The sequence below is a fragment of the Chroicocephalus ridibundus genome, chromosome 4 (assembly GCF_963924245.1).
Source record: "Chroicocephalus ridibundus chromosome 4, bChrRid1.1, whole genome shotgun sequence".
NCBI classification, from domain to species: Eukaryota; Metazoa; Chordata; class Aves; order Charadriiformes; family Laridae; genus Chroicocephalus; species Chroicocephalus ridibundus.
In genome coordinates, this window is record NC_086287.1 from 76399854 (window position 1) to 76417796 (window position 17943).

Consider the following 17943-nt stretch of genomic DNA (forward strand, 5'->3'; position numbering starts at 1 on the left):
AGAATTAAGAATTCTCAGCTCGGGAAGTCTCAGATAGAAAGGTGTCATCCCTCACTGCCTGATTGAGTTTAGTATTTTTAACCTTCTCCTTCTGTTTAGTTCCTGCTCTGCCACTTAATGTAATGCCCGTTTATTGCAGACTGCTTTTAGTTTGGTCCTTTTAAAAGCTCCCTGAGGCACAATGATGCCTAGAAATTAATGTATTCCCTTCCCGCACATCAAGCAGATGTGTGTCTATTGAGTTAGTGTCTCTAACATTTAGCTGATTTCTTTTCAGAGCATAGTTGAATCACTGCTACATACCAAACCCATTTGCAGCCTTTCCTCCTTAAACTACTGGGATATGTAGATTTATATGCACAATTTTTAGCTGTAATTGCAAAGTGCTTGTGTGACTTGCAGGTTTCTATAAAAATCACTTGTCCTAAGTATGCTACGCTGATGGGCAGCATAGTGCTCCAGCTGTTGAATGTGGCTGGATTCAACAGGAGCATCATCCTGGTTTGGGGTTTGCATAAGGCACCCTTGGCATTCTGAGACCTTGAAGTGGTTGTCTTCGTCATCTTTGCCCGTCTGTCTTTTTGTTATGGGTTGGAATAGAAGTCGTCTTTGAAAAGGTTACTGCTGGTTGAAAAGCTGAGGACTTCAGTTAACGTGCTAGGCAACAGCATCCTTGCCAAGGAAATAGCATGTCTTCCAGCTAACTGTACATCCAGGTTAGGGTAACTCCAGCTTCTCCTCTAAAGTGAAAGAAAATCCTCTCCTAATGTTCAGACTACACAGAGCCATGGTTGTTACTTCTCAGTCATGGCAGAGGTCACTCATTTTACCTGTAAATGGCAATGCTTTATTTTCCATCAGAAAACAGTGGTATCTCTTCACGTACCTGCAAATCTTTGTATCATATCCCCTCTTGCTGAAATAGGCAGCAGAAGCAATTTTCTTTGGAAGAACATGAGTCCCATTCTACTTTTCTGCCCTTACCATAGAGAGAAGTGCCATCACACTCAGAACTAAGCAGTCCAACTTCAGGTTGTTTTGTGTTTATCAAGGTAAGACATTGTAAGGATGATTTCCTGGAAATTCCCCCAGCCCCTTAAGAGAGACACTTCCCACTGTACTAAAAAGACAGCTGTACAAGTAAAGTCTTTTAAAAATATAGATTTATTTTAAGCATGTGAAACATCAGGATAGGCACAATTCTAAACACAGAAAGATTAAACATGGCCATGAACTTGCAGCCAGACAACACAAGCAATAACTTAGAGGCAGAGGTTACCATTTCACATACGAAACCTGCTGAAAATTGGTTATTTTTGGTACTAGACATTCTAGACACTGCTCATCTCAGTTTTAATTTGAAAATATCCTGTCATTCCTCCCCTTCCAAGTTTTTATTTAGAAGTTACTTGTGTAAATACATATATATTTTAAATATTGTATAAAGTGCATTCAGATGAAGGACAGAAAAAGGCCAAATTTCCAGTGCACTAGAGGGGACAGGAAAACATACTCAAATCATTGACTAGAAAGAGCTTGGTTTTGAATCAGAATTGAGTATTGGCACGGTAATGCAAACATGGTTTCTAGGAGACAATTTTAGAGTAGATAGTAACTACTAGAACTATGACTTGACAGCATATTTGCCTTGTAAGTGTTGCAGAGCAAGGTCACATTCCTCTGTTGATAATTACTAGAATAAAAATATGCTGAAGTTTGAAATGTTCCTCCTAATGTGATCCTGAACAGTTGTTACTGTAAACAACATTCTATTTATTTTGAAGTAGTCCATTAATTCTTAGGTCTTATTGTCTGCATTTTCCTGTAGATTGTGAGCTGCTGTCTTGGAATTCCAATTAGTTTTTTGTTGTTAGAAGTGCAGCCATTCCCATCTTTAACTAGCCTTTAAGCCTTAACATCAGTGAATCAGCATGTCTTGTTCAGAAGCTTAGGCTTTATAGTTCACAAGTAGTTAAGGGAAATCTAAGGACAGCTAAAAGAAAACACCAGCTTCAACTCTCAGCTTCTTGTAACTTATTTGTGTCTCTCAGAAACTTGAGAAAGGCAAATTAAAATACTCTGGCATCATTTTTTTCCCTTAAGACATGTTGGGGATGTAGAGGAATTGAGCAGCACCAAAAATTGCACTTGTTTTTACACAAGTGGACTCCTCAGTCTCCCTTCTGAGAGGTCACCGCAGTGCTGGAGCTTCTTACCCGCCTTAGCACAGCTGTTACTTCTGTGGAAGTATGAACTTAGAAGACAGTGAACAACATTCCCAGTATTGTGATACTGACATCAAGGACAGAATAGTTACAGTGGTTTTCTCCTTACATTCGAACAGCAATAACTCCTGATATGAAAGTAAAAAAGAAAAAATTTTTTTTAATTGTAACTTCCATCTCTATTTTATATCAATTGTGCTTATGAATAGCTTGGGAAAAAAATCCTGTAGAATTCAAGAGATAAATTCTTTAATTCAGTCATCCTTTTTGTCAGAGGTACTTGAGTTATCCTCTTCATTGCTTTCAGGACAAACTTTATTTCTTGCAATCGGTGTTGTTTCTGAGACTGGGATTGTAGTCTTTCTAACTGGACTGTGTTTGACTTCAGATGACTCAATGTCATCCTCCTCCAACATATCTAACTGGTATCTCTGTAGCTCTAGGTATGTAGTAAACAACTTGGCATATTCTGGATGCTTCAGTGCAAAGTGCTTGAACTCATCTGAAAAATATAAAAAATACAGATACTATAGTGCAGCAACAGAATCAAAGAAAGTTTCCGTGCCTGTTCCTTTTACTGAAGCTCATCTCCAGTTACTTTCCTCTGAAGCATCTCAGACAAATCACACAAAGTATCTAGGGCTGTCCTTCAACAGTTTTCCTGAGAAACGGGGTCTGAGAACCATCAGATAATTTCAGGGAGAAAAAAGATAGGAAACTCACTGTCAATATGACTATCAGAGTGCTCTTTGTTACAAAAGGATGTAACTTACCATAGGACAGCTTCCCAGTTTCATCTGCATCTATTTCTTTAAAGAGCATAGAAACGTCAAGCTCAGGCACTCCCAGAGCTGACTGTATGATAGAAGCAAACTCATCTTCTGTTATAGTGCCGTCCTCATCCATGTCGAAGAGCTAGAAAAGACATTAAATATAGAAGTACTCTGGCATCAGTTTGCCTATGGACCTTCTGCGTACATCGGCCACCCGTATTAGGTTTCTAGTATTTAAGAGGTGATCTGCAAACAATGCCTGGGATTTGAAGAGACTGGTTGCATCCAGCTACTGTCTCTTGCAAAATATTTTCTGTATTTTCTCTGGAATAAGACACTTAGCAAAGCAATGCACATGCTATAGTTGGGATTTGAAGTCTCTAATAGGAAAAGTATGTAGCAAACCTGCAACAACAAACAAAACCCAAACCTCACAGCATTTAGTTCAGTAATAAAACTCATAGAAAATCAATAAAAACAAAATAATAAGGAAAGACTTATGTTAATTGTCACCATGAGCTATGTTAAGGTCTACTGTATTCAGCCATTGTATACTGGAACATCTTAAGTTTTAGTCTTCATTTTCATTAAGTTATAGCACATCTGCCATCAAATTAAACTTGCCATAGTTTATGCTCTTGCCATAAAGTCCCTAAATTTTAGTATCTGTTACCTACTAAGGAATTATTGTAATTAACATGGGATTTTGGTGACTGGAATGCAGGCACTGATCATCCCATCCTTCCCAGTGCAGTGACAATAAGCATCTGCTATGAATCAACCCCTTGAGAAATAAAAGGGCTGGCTGGCTGTAAGCCTTAAGTACTTGCTACAGGCAAACTTTCCTGTTGCGAAGGAAAGTATATTCAGTGGCAGAGAAAACAAGCAGCAAAAGAAACCCCATAGTTCCATTTCAGACTGAAACGGGCTTTTACCAGCTGAACCAGCCGTTTCCCACTGAAATTAGGAATTAAAACAAATTACTAGTTTTATAATCAGCTCAACTGTTTTAAGATACTGAAGAGTCTAGAAAACAAAACAATGAAATAGCATCAACAGCTGCTAGGCTTGCTTCTTCACAGGAATCTGTGGTGATACAACATCCCTGAAAAAGCACAAATCACTTTGCCTGCTTTACAGATAAGCACTAGAGCTGTTCAGTGGATAGAATGGATTGCCAGAAAAATTCTGGTATTTCTTGAGTATGCATCAGTGCTGAAAAGTATCCAGTTTAAGATGAACATTATCCATATCTCAGTATAGTTTGTAAGAACAGATTCGTGGGTAAAATAACTGCCTCTGAGTCAAAGACCTACTGAAAAAAATTACTTGAGCATTTTCCTATTCAGGGATTCACAGCCTGGGCAGCTCATGTCACCTATTGCCTGCTTGTACCTGAGTTCTGAAAGGAGCTACTGCTGCTTGACTGCTGGTACTATCAGGACACCATAGTACAAGCCAATAGATGATCTTAGATGCAGCCCAATTTTGGATATGCCAGTCCTGAATAGCCCTTCTTGAATTTTTTTCCCCTCTTTGTTAACCACAGTGACTTTACTGAGTGCTTGACCCAAAAGTGGATATTGCTCCATCTATTGTCTACTTGTGACATTGAAGAATCGCAGCAAAAAAAAACCTCAGGCGAAAAAACTGCAAGTGCTGCTGAATCATATTTGGAGTTAGCCTGCCAAGTTACATATTCATTAGTGCCTTCACATGGCTTTTGAAACCCTTTTCTATGAAGCGGATGCCTGCAATTCTCCCCCTTCCCTTCATACTCTAAATGTCAATTGGTTTAAGAGTATTACTCACATTTGCATAACAGATTGGAGCTATAAACTTATGATTTGAAAGCTAACAGATTTACAGTCAGTCTTGATTTGTCAGGTTTGTAGATTTACACTAAATTGAATTTACCTTAAATGCCATGCGAATAGTCTCTTCTGTGTTGGCTGGGTTACAAAGAATAGACAAACCAATTACATATTCTCTGAAGTCGATGGTGCCATCTCCATTCTGTAACCAAAATACGCATGGCAGTAGTTATAGTTCATATTGCAAATCACTTTAAAAGCTGTTTTATACATCAACTATACAACATGCACTAAGACAATTTACAACACTAGAGATATTTGTTCTTCCTGGAAAAAATACTAACAGCTCACTAAATATACGTAATACTAGGGCTAAAGTAGCAATATACGTATTTTCAATAGCTAGAAATTGGGTATCAATTTGTATCTTACAGAAACCCCAAACAAAAAAAAAGATTTAAAACAACTCACAAGTTTTTCTTTAGTACATGACCCTGGAGAAGCCTCTAACAAGAATTGGAATACATGTGTTTAAGGTAAATGTAACAGTTCGTGTAGCACTGACACTTCCTAAAGTTCGAGGTGAATGCAACATCCTAGTGGATGAACAATGGGCGGTTCTTCATTCTCATAGATCCTGCCTTTGCCTTCTGCAACTTGGGTGGTGTGGTTGGAGCCCTTGCCAGTGAAGACCGAGGCGAAAAAGTCATTTAGTACCTCATCCTTCTCCATATCGTGGGTGACCAGGTCTCCTGTTTCCTTCCAGAGAGGGCCCACATCTTCCCTAGTCTTGCCTTTATCCCTGACGTACTTATAAAAGTTTTTCTTGTTATCCTTGATGTCCCTAGCTAGATTTAATTCTATCTTGGCTTTAGCCCAGATGTGTTGTACGTTTCAAGAAGAAATAGATTTTTAAAAAAGTGGACTCTCTAAGTCTGGGAAGAGCACAAAATATTTTCAGCCAAGCGAGAGAGGGGTGGTCTCCTGGGTAAATCTGTAGTGAACAGCCAGATCTAGATTCTATTTCTGGCTCTCCTACCAACTTCTAATGCCCACTTGAGCATACCAACCTTAACCTTGCTGTTTTGGTTTTCTGCTGCTGAACACGGGAATATGGAGCTTGCCAGTGGAGAAATGCTACGGCTGCTCTGTAGAGAGCTTTGAAAATCTTGGGTTCTATGAAATAGGGATTTCTGTTACTGAATTTAGGTCTTAAGATAGTCTTTGATTAACAAAATACATGTAATAATGGATTCAGTACTAACTTTTCTTTATCAAGCTATATATTTGACAGGATTTAAAACTGCTCAGATAGATGTTATTTAGCCTTCAAAACCAATTCAGGACTGTTTTGCACAGATAACTGTTATTTTCTTTATACTGGTGGTCTAACCAATCTTTTTTGAAGACGTGAAACCTTTGAACATCTTGTATTTTAAAGGCCTGTGAATTTTAAGGAAGCTTTTTAGCAAAAATATGAATAGTCTTTAAGATACTTTCATGTCTGTCTAAGGGATATAACTTTTGTCAGTTTTTAATAATTAGAAAAGGAAAATGTTCTCCCATAAATGCTACTTTATTTACGAATCTTTGCTTTCATTGTGCTGCAGAGTTTGACTTAAAATATTTTGTCTACATCAATAAGAGATCTGACTTTAAAATGTATCATTATAAACCTTAACTCTTAAAAAAACTGAAGAAAGAGTGTAGATAATAATTGTTCAAAGTTCCATGGAATATTATTTTTGGACAGTTTTATAGACTGTATTGTTAGCAAAGGATTGTTTGATGTCATTAGAATATTTTTTTATTTATTTTTAAAGTTAAGAATAAGTTTCACAGGAAAAAAATTGGAAAGTAAACTTTAAATAAAATAGCATCATTAAAAAACAACTTCGGAAATCAGCTAACACAGCTTTGGCTCCACATGGAAAAGTGACAAGAGCCAGTAAGGGTCACATTACTTTAATTAAAGTGCTAAAACCCAGTAACCAAAACCGACTGCAATCTGATACACGGAACTCCAGCCATCTGAGTAGGAAATAAACTCACTATACTTGCAAGATCATGTTGTGACTAGCTCTACTAAACCCTAGGATGCTGGCTACCTTCCAAATGCGCTGGCATTTTGGTTAAAGAGAAATGACAGGGCTGTTGCCTGGAAAAAGAGATGGGAGTTAAACTGAAAATGCAGGAAAACCTTCAGTGCTTGTGTAGCACCACTGCAAACAAGCACTTGCAATAGTCTTTCTATGCAGATCTAGCTCTGTTTGCAGCCTGTGCACCCAAGAATATTTTAAAGAAGCAACATGTAACCTGAGCTCCAATTCTCTAAATAGCAAAGTAGAACATCAATATTTATGTATTTGTGTTACACAAAATAACCAAAACATACCGTAACCTCAACAACCCTTGTTTTCTTTAAAGTAACTAGTTTTCTGCTACTACTTTCACTATAGCATGCTATGGTAACCAGGGGTTTGTTGTTGTTTTTTTTATATAATACAGTAAATCTTACACTTTGGGAAACAAGAAAGGTTGCATCGTCACGGACAGTCTCATTTAGAGTTGCACAGAGATTAGAGCTAGATAATCAGTTAGCTTTATCCAGTTGGCAAAGTTCTGTGCAAGGCAGATGCAGTCAATAAAGTTTAAAGTACTATTGCCCCAAAACTTTTTTCTCCCTGTAAAGCAACAGGAAAAATCAAGTGTGTGTGTGTGCATGTAGTAGCTAAGTAAACCCTGAGTCACAGGGCTACCACAGAGAAGCTACAACTGGACCATTTAGGGAGGAATTGCAGATGCACCTCTTCTGTTCATATCCAGGCTCAATCATCTAAGACACTATTGTAACTCCAAAATTGCCACCGCCTATTCTACATCTAAGTTCTAACTAGTCAGAAAGGGAAATTCTGAAACAAACCTGGCACAATGGTGCTCACCTAGAGACACCGCACTTTCCCTCATGCTCGGTTTTCTACTACTCAGAGCCCGAATGCCACTGTGGATAACTTTGTGCTTTTCCATTGAGTAACTGGGAGGGGGGGTAAATGCCATTAGGAAGGAATTGACCTCTTTCATCACAATTCAAGCCAATATGAATATTTTTACTGTTTCTTTCACCCAGTTTGGTATTAAACAAAGTACAGAAGGGAGGAGATGTCATCAGTTTGGAAAATACTGTTTGCCAAGTGTAGCTGCAAGATTTAGAAATCAAAGCTATGGAAATTTAGAAACAAACTCAAGCCACCGTACCCCATTAGTATTCAGATGCCTGGCAGGTCTTGTGTGGTATTTCTCAATTAGTCACCGCTGTCTCCCTGGGGAGGAGCAGGGGCACGTGGACTCTTACAGCTGGAGATGGCATGTAGTGTGTAGTGGCAGGCTGCGCTCCTCTCTCACATTCCAGTCAGCTAGCACACACCCTAAACAATTTGCTCTTAAAGCAGCAGAGCCCTTCTGAGAACTCTGCCTTGGTACACTGCAGTGTCAGAGCTGTTTTCATCAACTATGTAATCCTTAATTCAAAGAAATGTACCTTTGACAGTTCATGTTATTCCCTTTTCTTTTACTCAAAAATTGACTTCTGCGATAGAACTGCATAACTAGCTTGAGTGGGATGCTTGTGCCCTAAACGAACTTTAGCTCTGATAGCCAGAGGTTGATTTTGGCTGGCTGTCTGCTATGTGACTGCATTATAACAGCAAGCTTCTCTAAATATAAATGTAGTATTTTAAGTTGTTTTCATTATAACTACAATAAGGCTTCAAGGAAAGAGAGACAAGACTAGTTAACAGAATTGTAGGAAGAAGAAAAAGGTTGTAAAAGTAGCCTTATGTAAGTCTTCAATTTTGTCCTGGCCAGCAGATAAAACTGACAATACCACTCAGGTTTTGCTTCAGCAGACAAGCATGAAGAAGCAGAAGTAGGAAGGAAATTAAATATGATAATGAAAATTCATTGATCATTATAGTTATTGCAACTCTCATGTTTTTCCCCTTGTTAGAAACAACTGCACAACTCCACTAGTGATTGCCTTCAGGCGAGCAGAGCTTTATTCCAGCTTAGTGAATGCTGACAAATCAGAACAGTAACATCACAAAGTGACACCAAACTTAACGAGCTTTTTATATAATCGTTATATACAAGCCACTTTACGTGAAGAAATAACTAAGCTTTGATCCTTCAACATATTCCCTCACTTCAGAGTCTAGAGATAGTTGCTGAGACAGACTGTCCAACTGGCAACTTACAGAAACCTTCAGAAAAGCAGACTAATGCATGCACAAGAGGAATCACAGCACTTTAAGCTGAGCTATTTACCACTAGCTACATCTGCCTTAGAAAAAGGCAGAGACTACAGTTCTATAGTACAGAAGTGTAGCCTTCCATGTATATCTTCCAGACGAAGCTTATTCTTCTCTGCTCTGCCTTCACGAGTACACGGTCAGCTGCAGCCAGTCTTCAATGGTCATTTTGATCTGTCCATCTCCATCTTGGTCCAGGGACTTGAAGGCCCGGAACATGCTGTCCAGTCGTACCAAGCAGCTAATGAAGTTGTTGAAATCCATGCTACCGTGCTCATCGGCATACCTGCGCACAATTACCTGGCAGAGTTGTTCGTTCAGATGGAACCCTGCAGCCTTCAAGGCGCCTGGCAGCTGAGCTCTCCCGACAGTGCCTGACTGATCAGTATCATACTGCTTGTATACACATTGCCATTTCTTGATGTTGTTCCACAGATACTTAAACTCTTCAAAGCCCAGTTTGCCATTTGTATCACTGTCCATGACGGCTACCATGCTACGGCATGTGTCTAAGCTGAAGCCATCTGTCTTCAAGTCTTGATGTCTGGAAACCACTTTGTTCAGGATGTCCCTTAACTCTGTGGCACACACTTCCATATCATCTCCAGCCAGCTGGGCAAAAAGGCGACGAAACTGTCTGATCTCCTCACTCTCATAAGCTTCCACATTCGTAAAATGATTGCGAGGAGGTGGAGGTGGCTCCGGATTATACTGAGCTGCTGCTTCACTTATAAGATTGACAAGACCTCCAACAAGTCCTCCAAGATTCCCTCCATGTCCACCTCCTGTTAGGAGACCTCCAAGACCACGTGCAAGGCTCCCTCCACGACCACTTCCACTTGCTCCACTCAGCAAAGCTTTAGCGAGGAACATCGTGAAGGTTTTTTGAAGGGAGTTGCTCAGAGATCCAGTGCTTCTGTAACTCTCCGAAGTCTTATGGTCTCTGAGCTGGGTGTGGGCAAAACACAGCTTATCTGCGTGCTTAGACTTGCCCATGTCTGTGCATGTCTCCAGCTGCCAGAGTTATCTCACATCTCACTAGTTTCTGTCAATTGTTGATACACCTCTCTTTCTTTCTTTCTTCTCTGCCTAGTGAGCTTTATGTGATTTGAGGAATCTTTTTAGAAAAAAAAAAAAGATGAGGCTGAAAGCCACAGAGCAGAAGTCTCATAATACCTGTGCTCATAATTGAAGCAATTTGAAAAGAATCCTGCCATATTAGTGTGACTGTTCCTCAGTTAAGGATGATCCTTAAAGATGAATGCAGCGAAAGCTTACTAGTCTTGTCTGTTCTTGCATCTTTTATGCCTTCAACTTTTTAGTGAGTTGAGCATTACATCGCTAATTCTAGTCACTGATGCTGTTGTGCCAGATAGGGAAAGTGAAAGGAATCTTGATTGCCCTTAATTATTTTTGTTGCCACGCCATTCTGTTTCCATATTGTATGTACTGTGCTTCAGGACTCGGACTACATGTTCATAGGAGCCAGTGATCCAAGGCGAGGAGGCAAGAATGAAGAAAGCACCTAGCTCTGCTAGAGTTTCAATGCATTCAGCAATTAAGGAAATACATTTGACTCCTCTATTTTAAAGCTTGTAAAGCCTTTTTATCTGGAAAAATCCTGAAACAGTTTTAATCAGCTTAAACAACGCAATGACCTCCCAAGGACAGGTGTGCTAAAGCTAACTTGATCAGGAAGAGTGATGCTGAGTTGGGACAGCCCCTCAGACAAGAAACAAACTCCAGTTTGTAAGCATTTGTAGTCCACTACTCTGGGTGCACTGTAGCACGTATTGGATGCCTAGAAGGTGATTCTATGCTACACTCTATTCACTGACACTTCTGGTATAGTCAGAGGGGCAATTTTTCTCATCTTCAGAGAGAAGCAGAGATCTGGAGAGATCACCACTGACTATGGAGTGGTGCCTAATAACCTAATAAGCCTAATAACCAGATTAACACATAGCCTCCTTTACAGCTGGAGACAGGCAAGAAGAGTCCTTACAGTGTCTAATAGCACCTTTCACAAACAAAGCAGGAACATACGCTCTAGTCAGCCTCAATCTGCCCTAAATTATCTACTTACAACTACATCAGTTAATTAAGTTGTCAGAGTGTATGTAAGCTCAAAATCTGGGGTAGGCAGAAGGAAATACTCAGCCATCTTCAGCAGGAAGATTATCATCTGATGGTGGTGCAGCAACTTGGTCCAAGAGATGGCTGTCATCTCACAAGCTACAAACTGAACAACCTTTTCCCACTGAAACTTAAGTAGTAAACTGTAAGAGTCACCTATCTTGCCTACAGGAATTGCTAGCGAGGAAGCATTTACTAAGCTGGACATAATGAATTAAATATCCTTTTGGGATGTGATTTTTAACAAAACATTGTCAACAAGTCAGTTAACCAACTACTCACCCTGTCAAAGAGTAGAAACAGCTCTTTGAGGACATCTGAAATAGGCAGCTTCAAGTACTCCGCAAACTCCTCGATTCCAATTCTTCCCCCTTTGGAAGCACTTGCAATAGCAGCAAAGGTATCCAACTGCTTTCTGACATGATTCCATTTTAGGCTATGCAAACATGAGGGAGAGCAGATATTTCTATACAGCAGATCTTGGACAGATGGAATTTCAGTAGGAGTTATTACAGTGTTCAAAGACGAAAAATAGCCAAACAAAGCATATGTGTACGGCATTAGAAATGCTGTACTTCCAACCTGGTATTTTGTATGAAATCGGCAATTAAGGACTGCTTCCCCCCAGTTATTAATATTAAAAGCAGGCAGTTCTATGCTTGCGTATATCAGACTTCCTTAGAATAACTTCCCAAACCTTAGAATCATCACTCCAGTTACTAGGCTGGTCTAGCAGAGAGCTTTTATTCACCATAAATTCACATCATGCTCTAGGGTGAATATCTCCTTAACAGAAGAAAACAGATCTCAGCTCTATTAGCTAACTCTCTACCCAAATGCTATCATTGCTACAGCCTGAGAAGTACCTCATCCCTCTGCAGAAATACACCACTGCACCTCAGTAAGAATAATTAGGGCAATTAGGGCAGATTGTTCCAGAGTTCTACAAATGGATATATAGCAAATATGTCATAAGTCACAATTCACTGAGCACATACTTCAGATTTGACCACAGCCACGCCAGATTATTTGATGGAGTACTGTATGATTAAGTGGTTCTGTCCTCAAATTCCACTATATCTAGACAGAAAATGTCAACACCACTAGGGAAACATGGCTGCACAGTACAACTAAGAACAAACAGTAAGCCACTAGCTGGTCTCAGACTGGAAAGAAGGTGTTTTACTTCCTACACCATACACCGCCTGTGCATCTCAACAAAAGCAATTTAAATTGGGCACCAAGATTACCATCAAGTGCCTAAAAGAGGTACTGCTTTATCTTCCTCATCTTTTGGTGAGATAAATCCGTAAGAGATTAGAAAAAATGCATTTTTTCCCCTTGTACCACTGCCCACAAAAATTACTTGGGATTAGTTCTTACTGGGATTTTCCTCACCTCTCATTTCCATATAGTTTATGTATGTAAATTGTATACATAAATACACATGGCCAAGTCAGTTGTCAGGTAATTTATCCTTTTGTAGATGGCCATCAACACGCGCAGCACTGCAATAATTAATGTTACTGACAGCTAAACTTCCCTTACTTGAGTTTCTTGCTAATTTTGGTGAACTCCACCAGCCCAGCTTCCATGGGTAAAGTCAGCTGTCCTGCTGAAATCATCAGTCTGCAATCTTCAAAAGTGTGATCGGTGACTGGCACATTCAAAGCACTGAAACAAAATTCAGGAAACAGAAAAATCAATTTCTTATGTTAAAATTACTTTTAGTTGACTGTTTCCCTTCTCTGTCTCAATTTGGCTTTAATGCTAATATACAGAACAAATGACAATTCATTCTTGCACTGCTGCAAGTAGAATAAAGCAATACAAACGATTTTGTGTAATTATGAAACCATACTTGGAAACTATACTATGGAGGTGTCATGATGTTTTAAGATTTACAGTCTTGTAAATGCAGCCCAGTAACCTTGGAGGACAAATGACCCACTTCTTGCCAAGCAAATAGGGGAGCAATTTTTTCCGGCTTTCCATGAAGTGAACATACTATTTTCCAATGTAAGACAACCTTCTTTATGCTCCATGTAAAAACCATCAGGGTGTTTTAGTACAGGAATTTGACACCTTTTGGTGTAAATCTAGAGCAATTCCTATGTATGGTACCTGGGACTTGACTAAGTTGTATTTTATGTCTAGGACCTATATGGAATTGCTAGATATAAAAGAAAAGTTCTCAAAGATTTTCTTCATGCCTGATTACATACGTTGCCATTGTTTGCCGGACTCTGTTGGCAAAAAGAATGGGATCGTTCTTTTCTTCTTCAGTAGGAACATGAACAGGCAGAAACTGAAAGAGATGAGTTATCCAATCATTTCAACAGTCACCACTTTATTAACAACATGGACAATTTCTTATTATTGTTTGCAATAGGGGAAAAACAGGAGGAAAAAAGTCAGCCATGCAATGAAGGAACTAGACACTAGAGGTCTCACCCGCCTTGGAAACCACTCGGGCTCTTCTGCCCTAGCCAAACAAATAAGTTTAGTCCAAACCTGCCTCTTAAGGATTGGTAGAAGCTGCTTTAATATGAAAAATCAACCCCCCAAGAGAAGGAAAGTATAATAAATGCATACTTAGTTAGAAAATTAAATGCTACATTGGTAAGAATGTGAGTCTGAAATACTGTACACTCCTTTTCAAAGATGCTTTATAAGTGATGTTATATACTGGAACAGTGTATGAAAAATTTGTAATGTTTTTAAACACATACTGCAGCCCCACCTTGTACCTGTTAATTGTATCTGTCAGCATGTGACTGATAAGTTTCCTGTAAGTTTTTCCGCCCTGATAAAAACATTAAGGAATCTTAGTTCTGAATTGCAAATATAGCACTAACCGGACAGAAATACTTTAAAATTTTGAAACTCCAAGCAGAGAGTAAAAAACCCCAACAAAACAACCCCCTCTCCTCCCAAAGCTAGAAAACACCCTAGAAATCTAAATGGCAACGCTTTTACTGTTGAGGACTTATTCAGTGTTAATATGTAAGAAGCTGAAGTAGCATTTCCCTAAAAATGTGCTATAGATGAATTATTATCTATCGTGGCATGAATCAGCGTCTGTTTGTTTGCAAAGTGGTGTGTGTGGAGGAGTGTTTTGTTCTTTCTACTTCAGTCTACAGTGCTCACTTGCAGCTCTGCGTACCACGCCTTTTCTCACTTATGGTTATCATTTATCTCGGTTCTGCTACTCCCACTCTGCAATCTTACCTTTAAATCCTAGAATACAGCAATTCTAGAATAAGTATAAGGTGTTTCTCATAGTTCACTGGAAGACACAGTTGCTAATTATGTGTCAATATGTTTCTTCAGTTATACAGTTATATTGCAGTTGCTGGTGATGCACTAATACAGCGGTAACCGTCCCATATAAATGCAGTCCATCCCGAACAGCCTTTTTATGTTTGTTTTTAAAGAATGCTGCCTCTTTATGATTAAAAACACTAAGTTTATGGAACTGGTTATCCGTCAAAATAGCCATAACGATTTTCTGTTTATAGCTAAAAGTTGTATCCCCTGTAAGGCAGCAGGGGTCCAGCTGTTCACACAAAGGTTTGAGATTTCATTCCTTCAATAAGCAGGTGCCAGCTCTATTCAAGTCTGACGTATGTCCCTGCTTATTACAGCTCCCCTTCAGAAGTCAGGTAACTCTTAAATTGAGGAAGCACAGGCACACTGTACAGACACAGAGAACTGTGTCATCACTGGGTGAGATGAAGTCATAACTCTGAGAAGTTTATCTATGCAAACATGCGTCGTGGTCTTGAAAGTGGTCATTACATCATTTGAGGCTGAGGTCTTGCTCAGGCAGCAACCTAAATTTCTGGTAGGTTAAACAACACCTCCATCCCCTTCAAAAAAACCCACCTACAATTATTCATAGAACCAGTTTGCCAGAAACCACAGCTGGGGATGAAGAATTTGGTTTCTTGGCCTCCTGAGGTGGCACACATAATCGCAAACACACCCAGATGCTTATCTGGTGAAGACTAGTAAGTATACCTTCCTTGTCAAATTGTAGCCCTGCAAGAAAAATTCTTCACAGCTCTTTCAGTAGCAAAAATACTTCTCTGATCTGCTTTTGACCTAGTCTCTCTTCGCACAGAATTTGCCAAATGCTGTATCTTTTCCAGCCCTAAAACTCACTGCCAGGTTCACTGTTTAATCTTCAATATCCACAGTTTGTTAGAATATGACTAGACATGCATGTGTGTGTTCCTTGGACTACAGGAGTAGGGCACTGTTCATGCAGAGCAGGAGTGGAGGGGCCACCTGCTCACAGTACAGGACAGCACCACAAGTGCAAACTCCTACGAAGAGTAGTCTGATTCCCTCCTTCCCCAGGCAAATCTGTCCCTTCTCTTTTTAGAAATGGAAGGACTTTTCCATTGATGCTAAGAAATTAGTTCCACTTTGGGGACATGCTACTGTGAAAGCTGCATATTTTTTCATGTTCCAGTTTCATCTTTTGGAACTTGAGATTTATTTTCTAACAGGCAAGTTTGAGTTCTGTTCAGAAGCGAGGGAAAATAAACCTTCTACTGGAAGGGCTATGTTAACTATTTCTTGCTCCCACATATATAAGTGGCATAGATATGTCCTTCTGTATAAAATTATTAGGAGAATTGGCTCTTTAGTACACCTTCTACAAATACGTGTCTACTGTATGTACTAAACAGTAACAAAGTGTTCCTTTAGAATTAATTGTTTCCCAACAAAGACAATATTGCTGATTGTTAGTAGTAGCAACACTGCTTGTATTCATAAAGCTTTGCACAACTTTGCTGAATTCTGTGTTTTGCAAATGAACAGCAAAACCTATCAGAAATTCTCCCATTTCTCAGGTCCCTAAACATACGTGGTCCGCATGACAATACTTTGTGGTTGGGTAAGGAATGTGAAATACAACACTTTAGCAAACTGATCACACCTCAGTTATCTGGCTCCTCACTACGGTGTTTTGAATGTTGACTCTCTGACAGGGAGCAGTTAAAGTAGTGGTACTATGAAGTGTGTGTGCTGTTTCAGTTGTCATTCACCTGTCTGTGCTGTGCAGCTGATTTAATGATCAAGGGAACCGGTTGATTATACAAGGCTCAGTACAAGTACTGGAGTCCTTACAGAAGCTCATAGTTGCAGAAACCTTTTAGAGTTCAGTCTGGGAAGATGGTAGGAAGACAAGGATACTTTGAAGGGAGCAGGGAAACGAGAAAAGGGAGAAGTTGTTATCTTTAACAGAATGTATTATCTATAATTCTTAGTTTTAACATCTGTAAAATGCATGTGGTGATAGTTAGCAATGATTTTACAATGCTTTAAAAATAAAGGCATTTCTGACAGCTCTCTCTTAGGAATTCATCAGATTAAGTGACACATAGATACGGACAACAAATCTAAATATATTACTCACCATGATTCTGTTCTTGTTTCTGAGACATTTGTTTATTGTTCACTAACAGGGACTAATAAAGGAATAATGCATTTATGTCAAAGTATAAATTCCTTGGTTGCTGAATCTTAGTACAAAAACATCTCTAATTCTTACCTCAACTTCTACTCTTGTGAAGAGCTGACACAGTGTCATTATGCACAGCTCTTTTCTGCAGGCAAAGAGGAAGAAAAATACATTTTACTTATTTAAAAACAAAGTATTTGCACATCGGTAGCATTGACAAAACCACAGCCAATATTGGGCAAGGTTTTTAAGTACCTTGCAGTGAAGTTCCCTGAAATGTTGCTTTTGACATTTTTTCTACAAGGCTTCTGCATGTACCTGCTGCTTGCTCATCGGGCAGGCGGCTTGCTGTCTGTTGTCATGCATATTAGAATACTATCCAGTTCTTTGGCTGGGAAAATGTATATATGTTATCTTATCTTTAAAGAGGTGAATACATACTGGATTTTAAAGCTTTAAGAGCTCTGATTCTGAGAAGTAGCTTTACTCTATTTCTTATTCGTTCATCTGCAAAATGGGACCAGTAACTACCTTCTGCAGAACTGAAGCAAGGATTTGTTAGTATTTGCTAGCCATTTGCAAATTATAGTAGTGTTTACATAAGTGTGTTAATGAAGCGTTGGTATATTTGGGACCTTCAGTGCTTTTAGAAAAAGTCACAAATTTTAGTATCAACATGTAGGGGGATGAAGAAACTGCAAACGATGATAAGCATGATCGCTTCCACTTCTGACTTGTTCTTTTCACTGTGATTTTAAAGCAGAAATGCACATTTTCTCTTTACTTTAAATCAGGGAAATTATAATAGAAAACTTTCAAGCAATCTTTCTTCTGTTCTTGTTTTGCAAAAAAGAGGAAAGGAAAAGGCAGGAGAAGAACTAAGGGATCCTTTCTACTTTCTGCAGGAATCCACTATTAACACTTAATTTTCTAACACATAATATTAGGTTTTCCTCCCAGTAAGGCACAAAAGTAAGAAAGAAGTTGTAAGAGAAAGCAGAAACTGTGTCAGGAGGTTTCTGAGAAGGAGACTGGTGCTGTCCCGTCCTGGCTGCGAGATCCAGGAAGTTTTACAAAGAGTGTGACAGTTACGCGTTTTCTGATCTGCAGGTTTATGGGGCGGATGTTGTTCTTCCAGTTCCAGTTATTTTTATTAAGAATCTCCAGATTCTACCCCATCCATCCCTTCTCCTCCCATGCTTTTGCCAGGCT

The 17943-nt window shown here is 39.2% G+C and overlaps 2 protein-coding genes across 2 annotated transcripts in view; both read right to left on the reverse strand.

Moving 5' to 3' along the window:
* Positions 1–1145: 1145 nt before the first annotated feature.
* The window catches only part of LPCAT2 (lysophosphatidylcholine acyltransferase 2), a 32728-nt gene continuing 15930 nt past the window's right edge, over positions 1146–17943 (reverse strand). Inside the window, exons 8-14 of the mRNA XM_063334314.1 lie at positions 16822–16876; positions 13481–13563; positions 12804–12929; positions 11538–11691; positions 4916–5014; positions 2999–3140; positions 1146–2727 (exon numbers count right to left, since the gene is read on the reverse strand). Coding sequence (XP_063190384.1) covers positions 2480–2727; positions 2999–3140; positions 4916–5014; positions 11538–11691; positions 12804–12929; positions 13481–13563; positions 16822–16876 — 907 coding nt within the window. The 3' untranslated portion in view covers positions 1146–2479. The remainder of the gene's footprint in view (positions 2728–2998; positions 3141–4915; positions 5015–11537; positions 11692–12803; positions 12930–13480; positions 13564–16821; positions 16877–17943) is intronic.
* Positions 8816–10499, reverse strand: CAPNS2 (calpain small subunit 2). The gene has a single exon (XM_063332555.1). The coding sequence runs from the start codon at positions 10113–10115 to the stop codon at positions 9246–9248; it is 870 nt and encodes a 289-aa protein (XP_063188625.1). The 5' UTR covers positions 10116–10499; the 3' UTR covers positions 8816–9245.

Bases quoted from the DNA above. Each gene is read 5' to 3' on its own strand.
- CAPNS2 (XM_063332555.1), bottom strand. From the start codon at position 10,115: ATGGGCAAGTCTAAGCACGCAGATAAGCTGTGTTTTGCCCACACCCAG.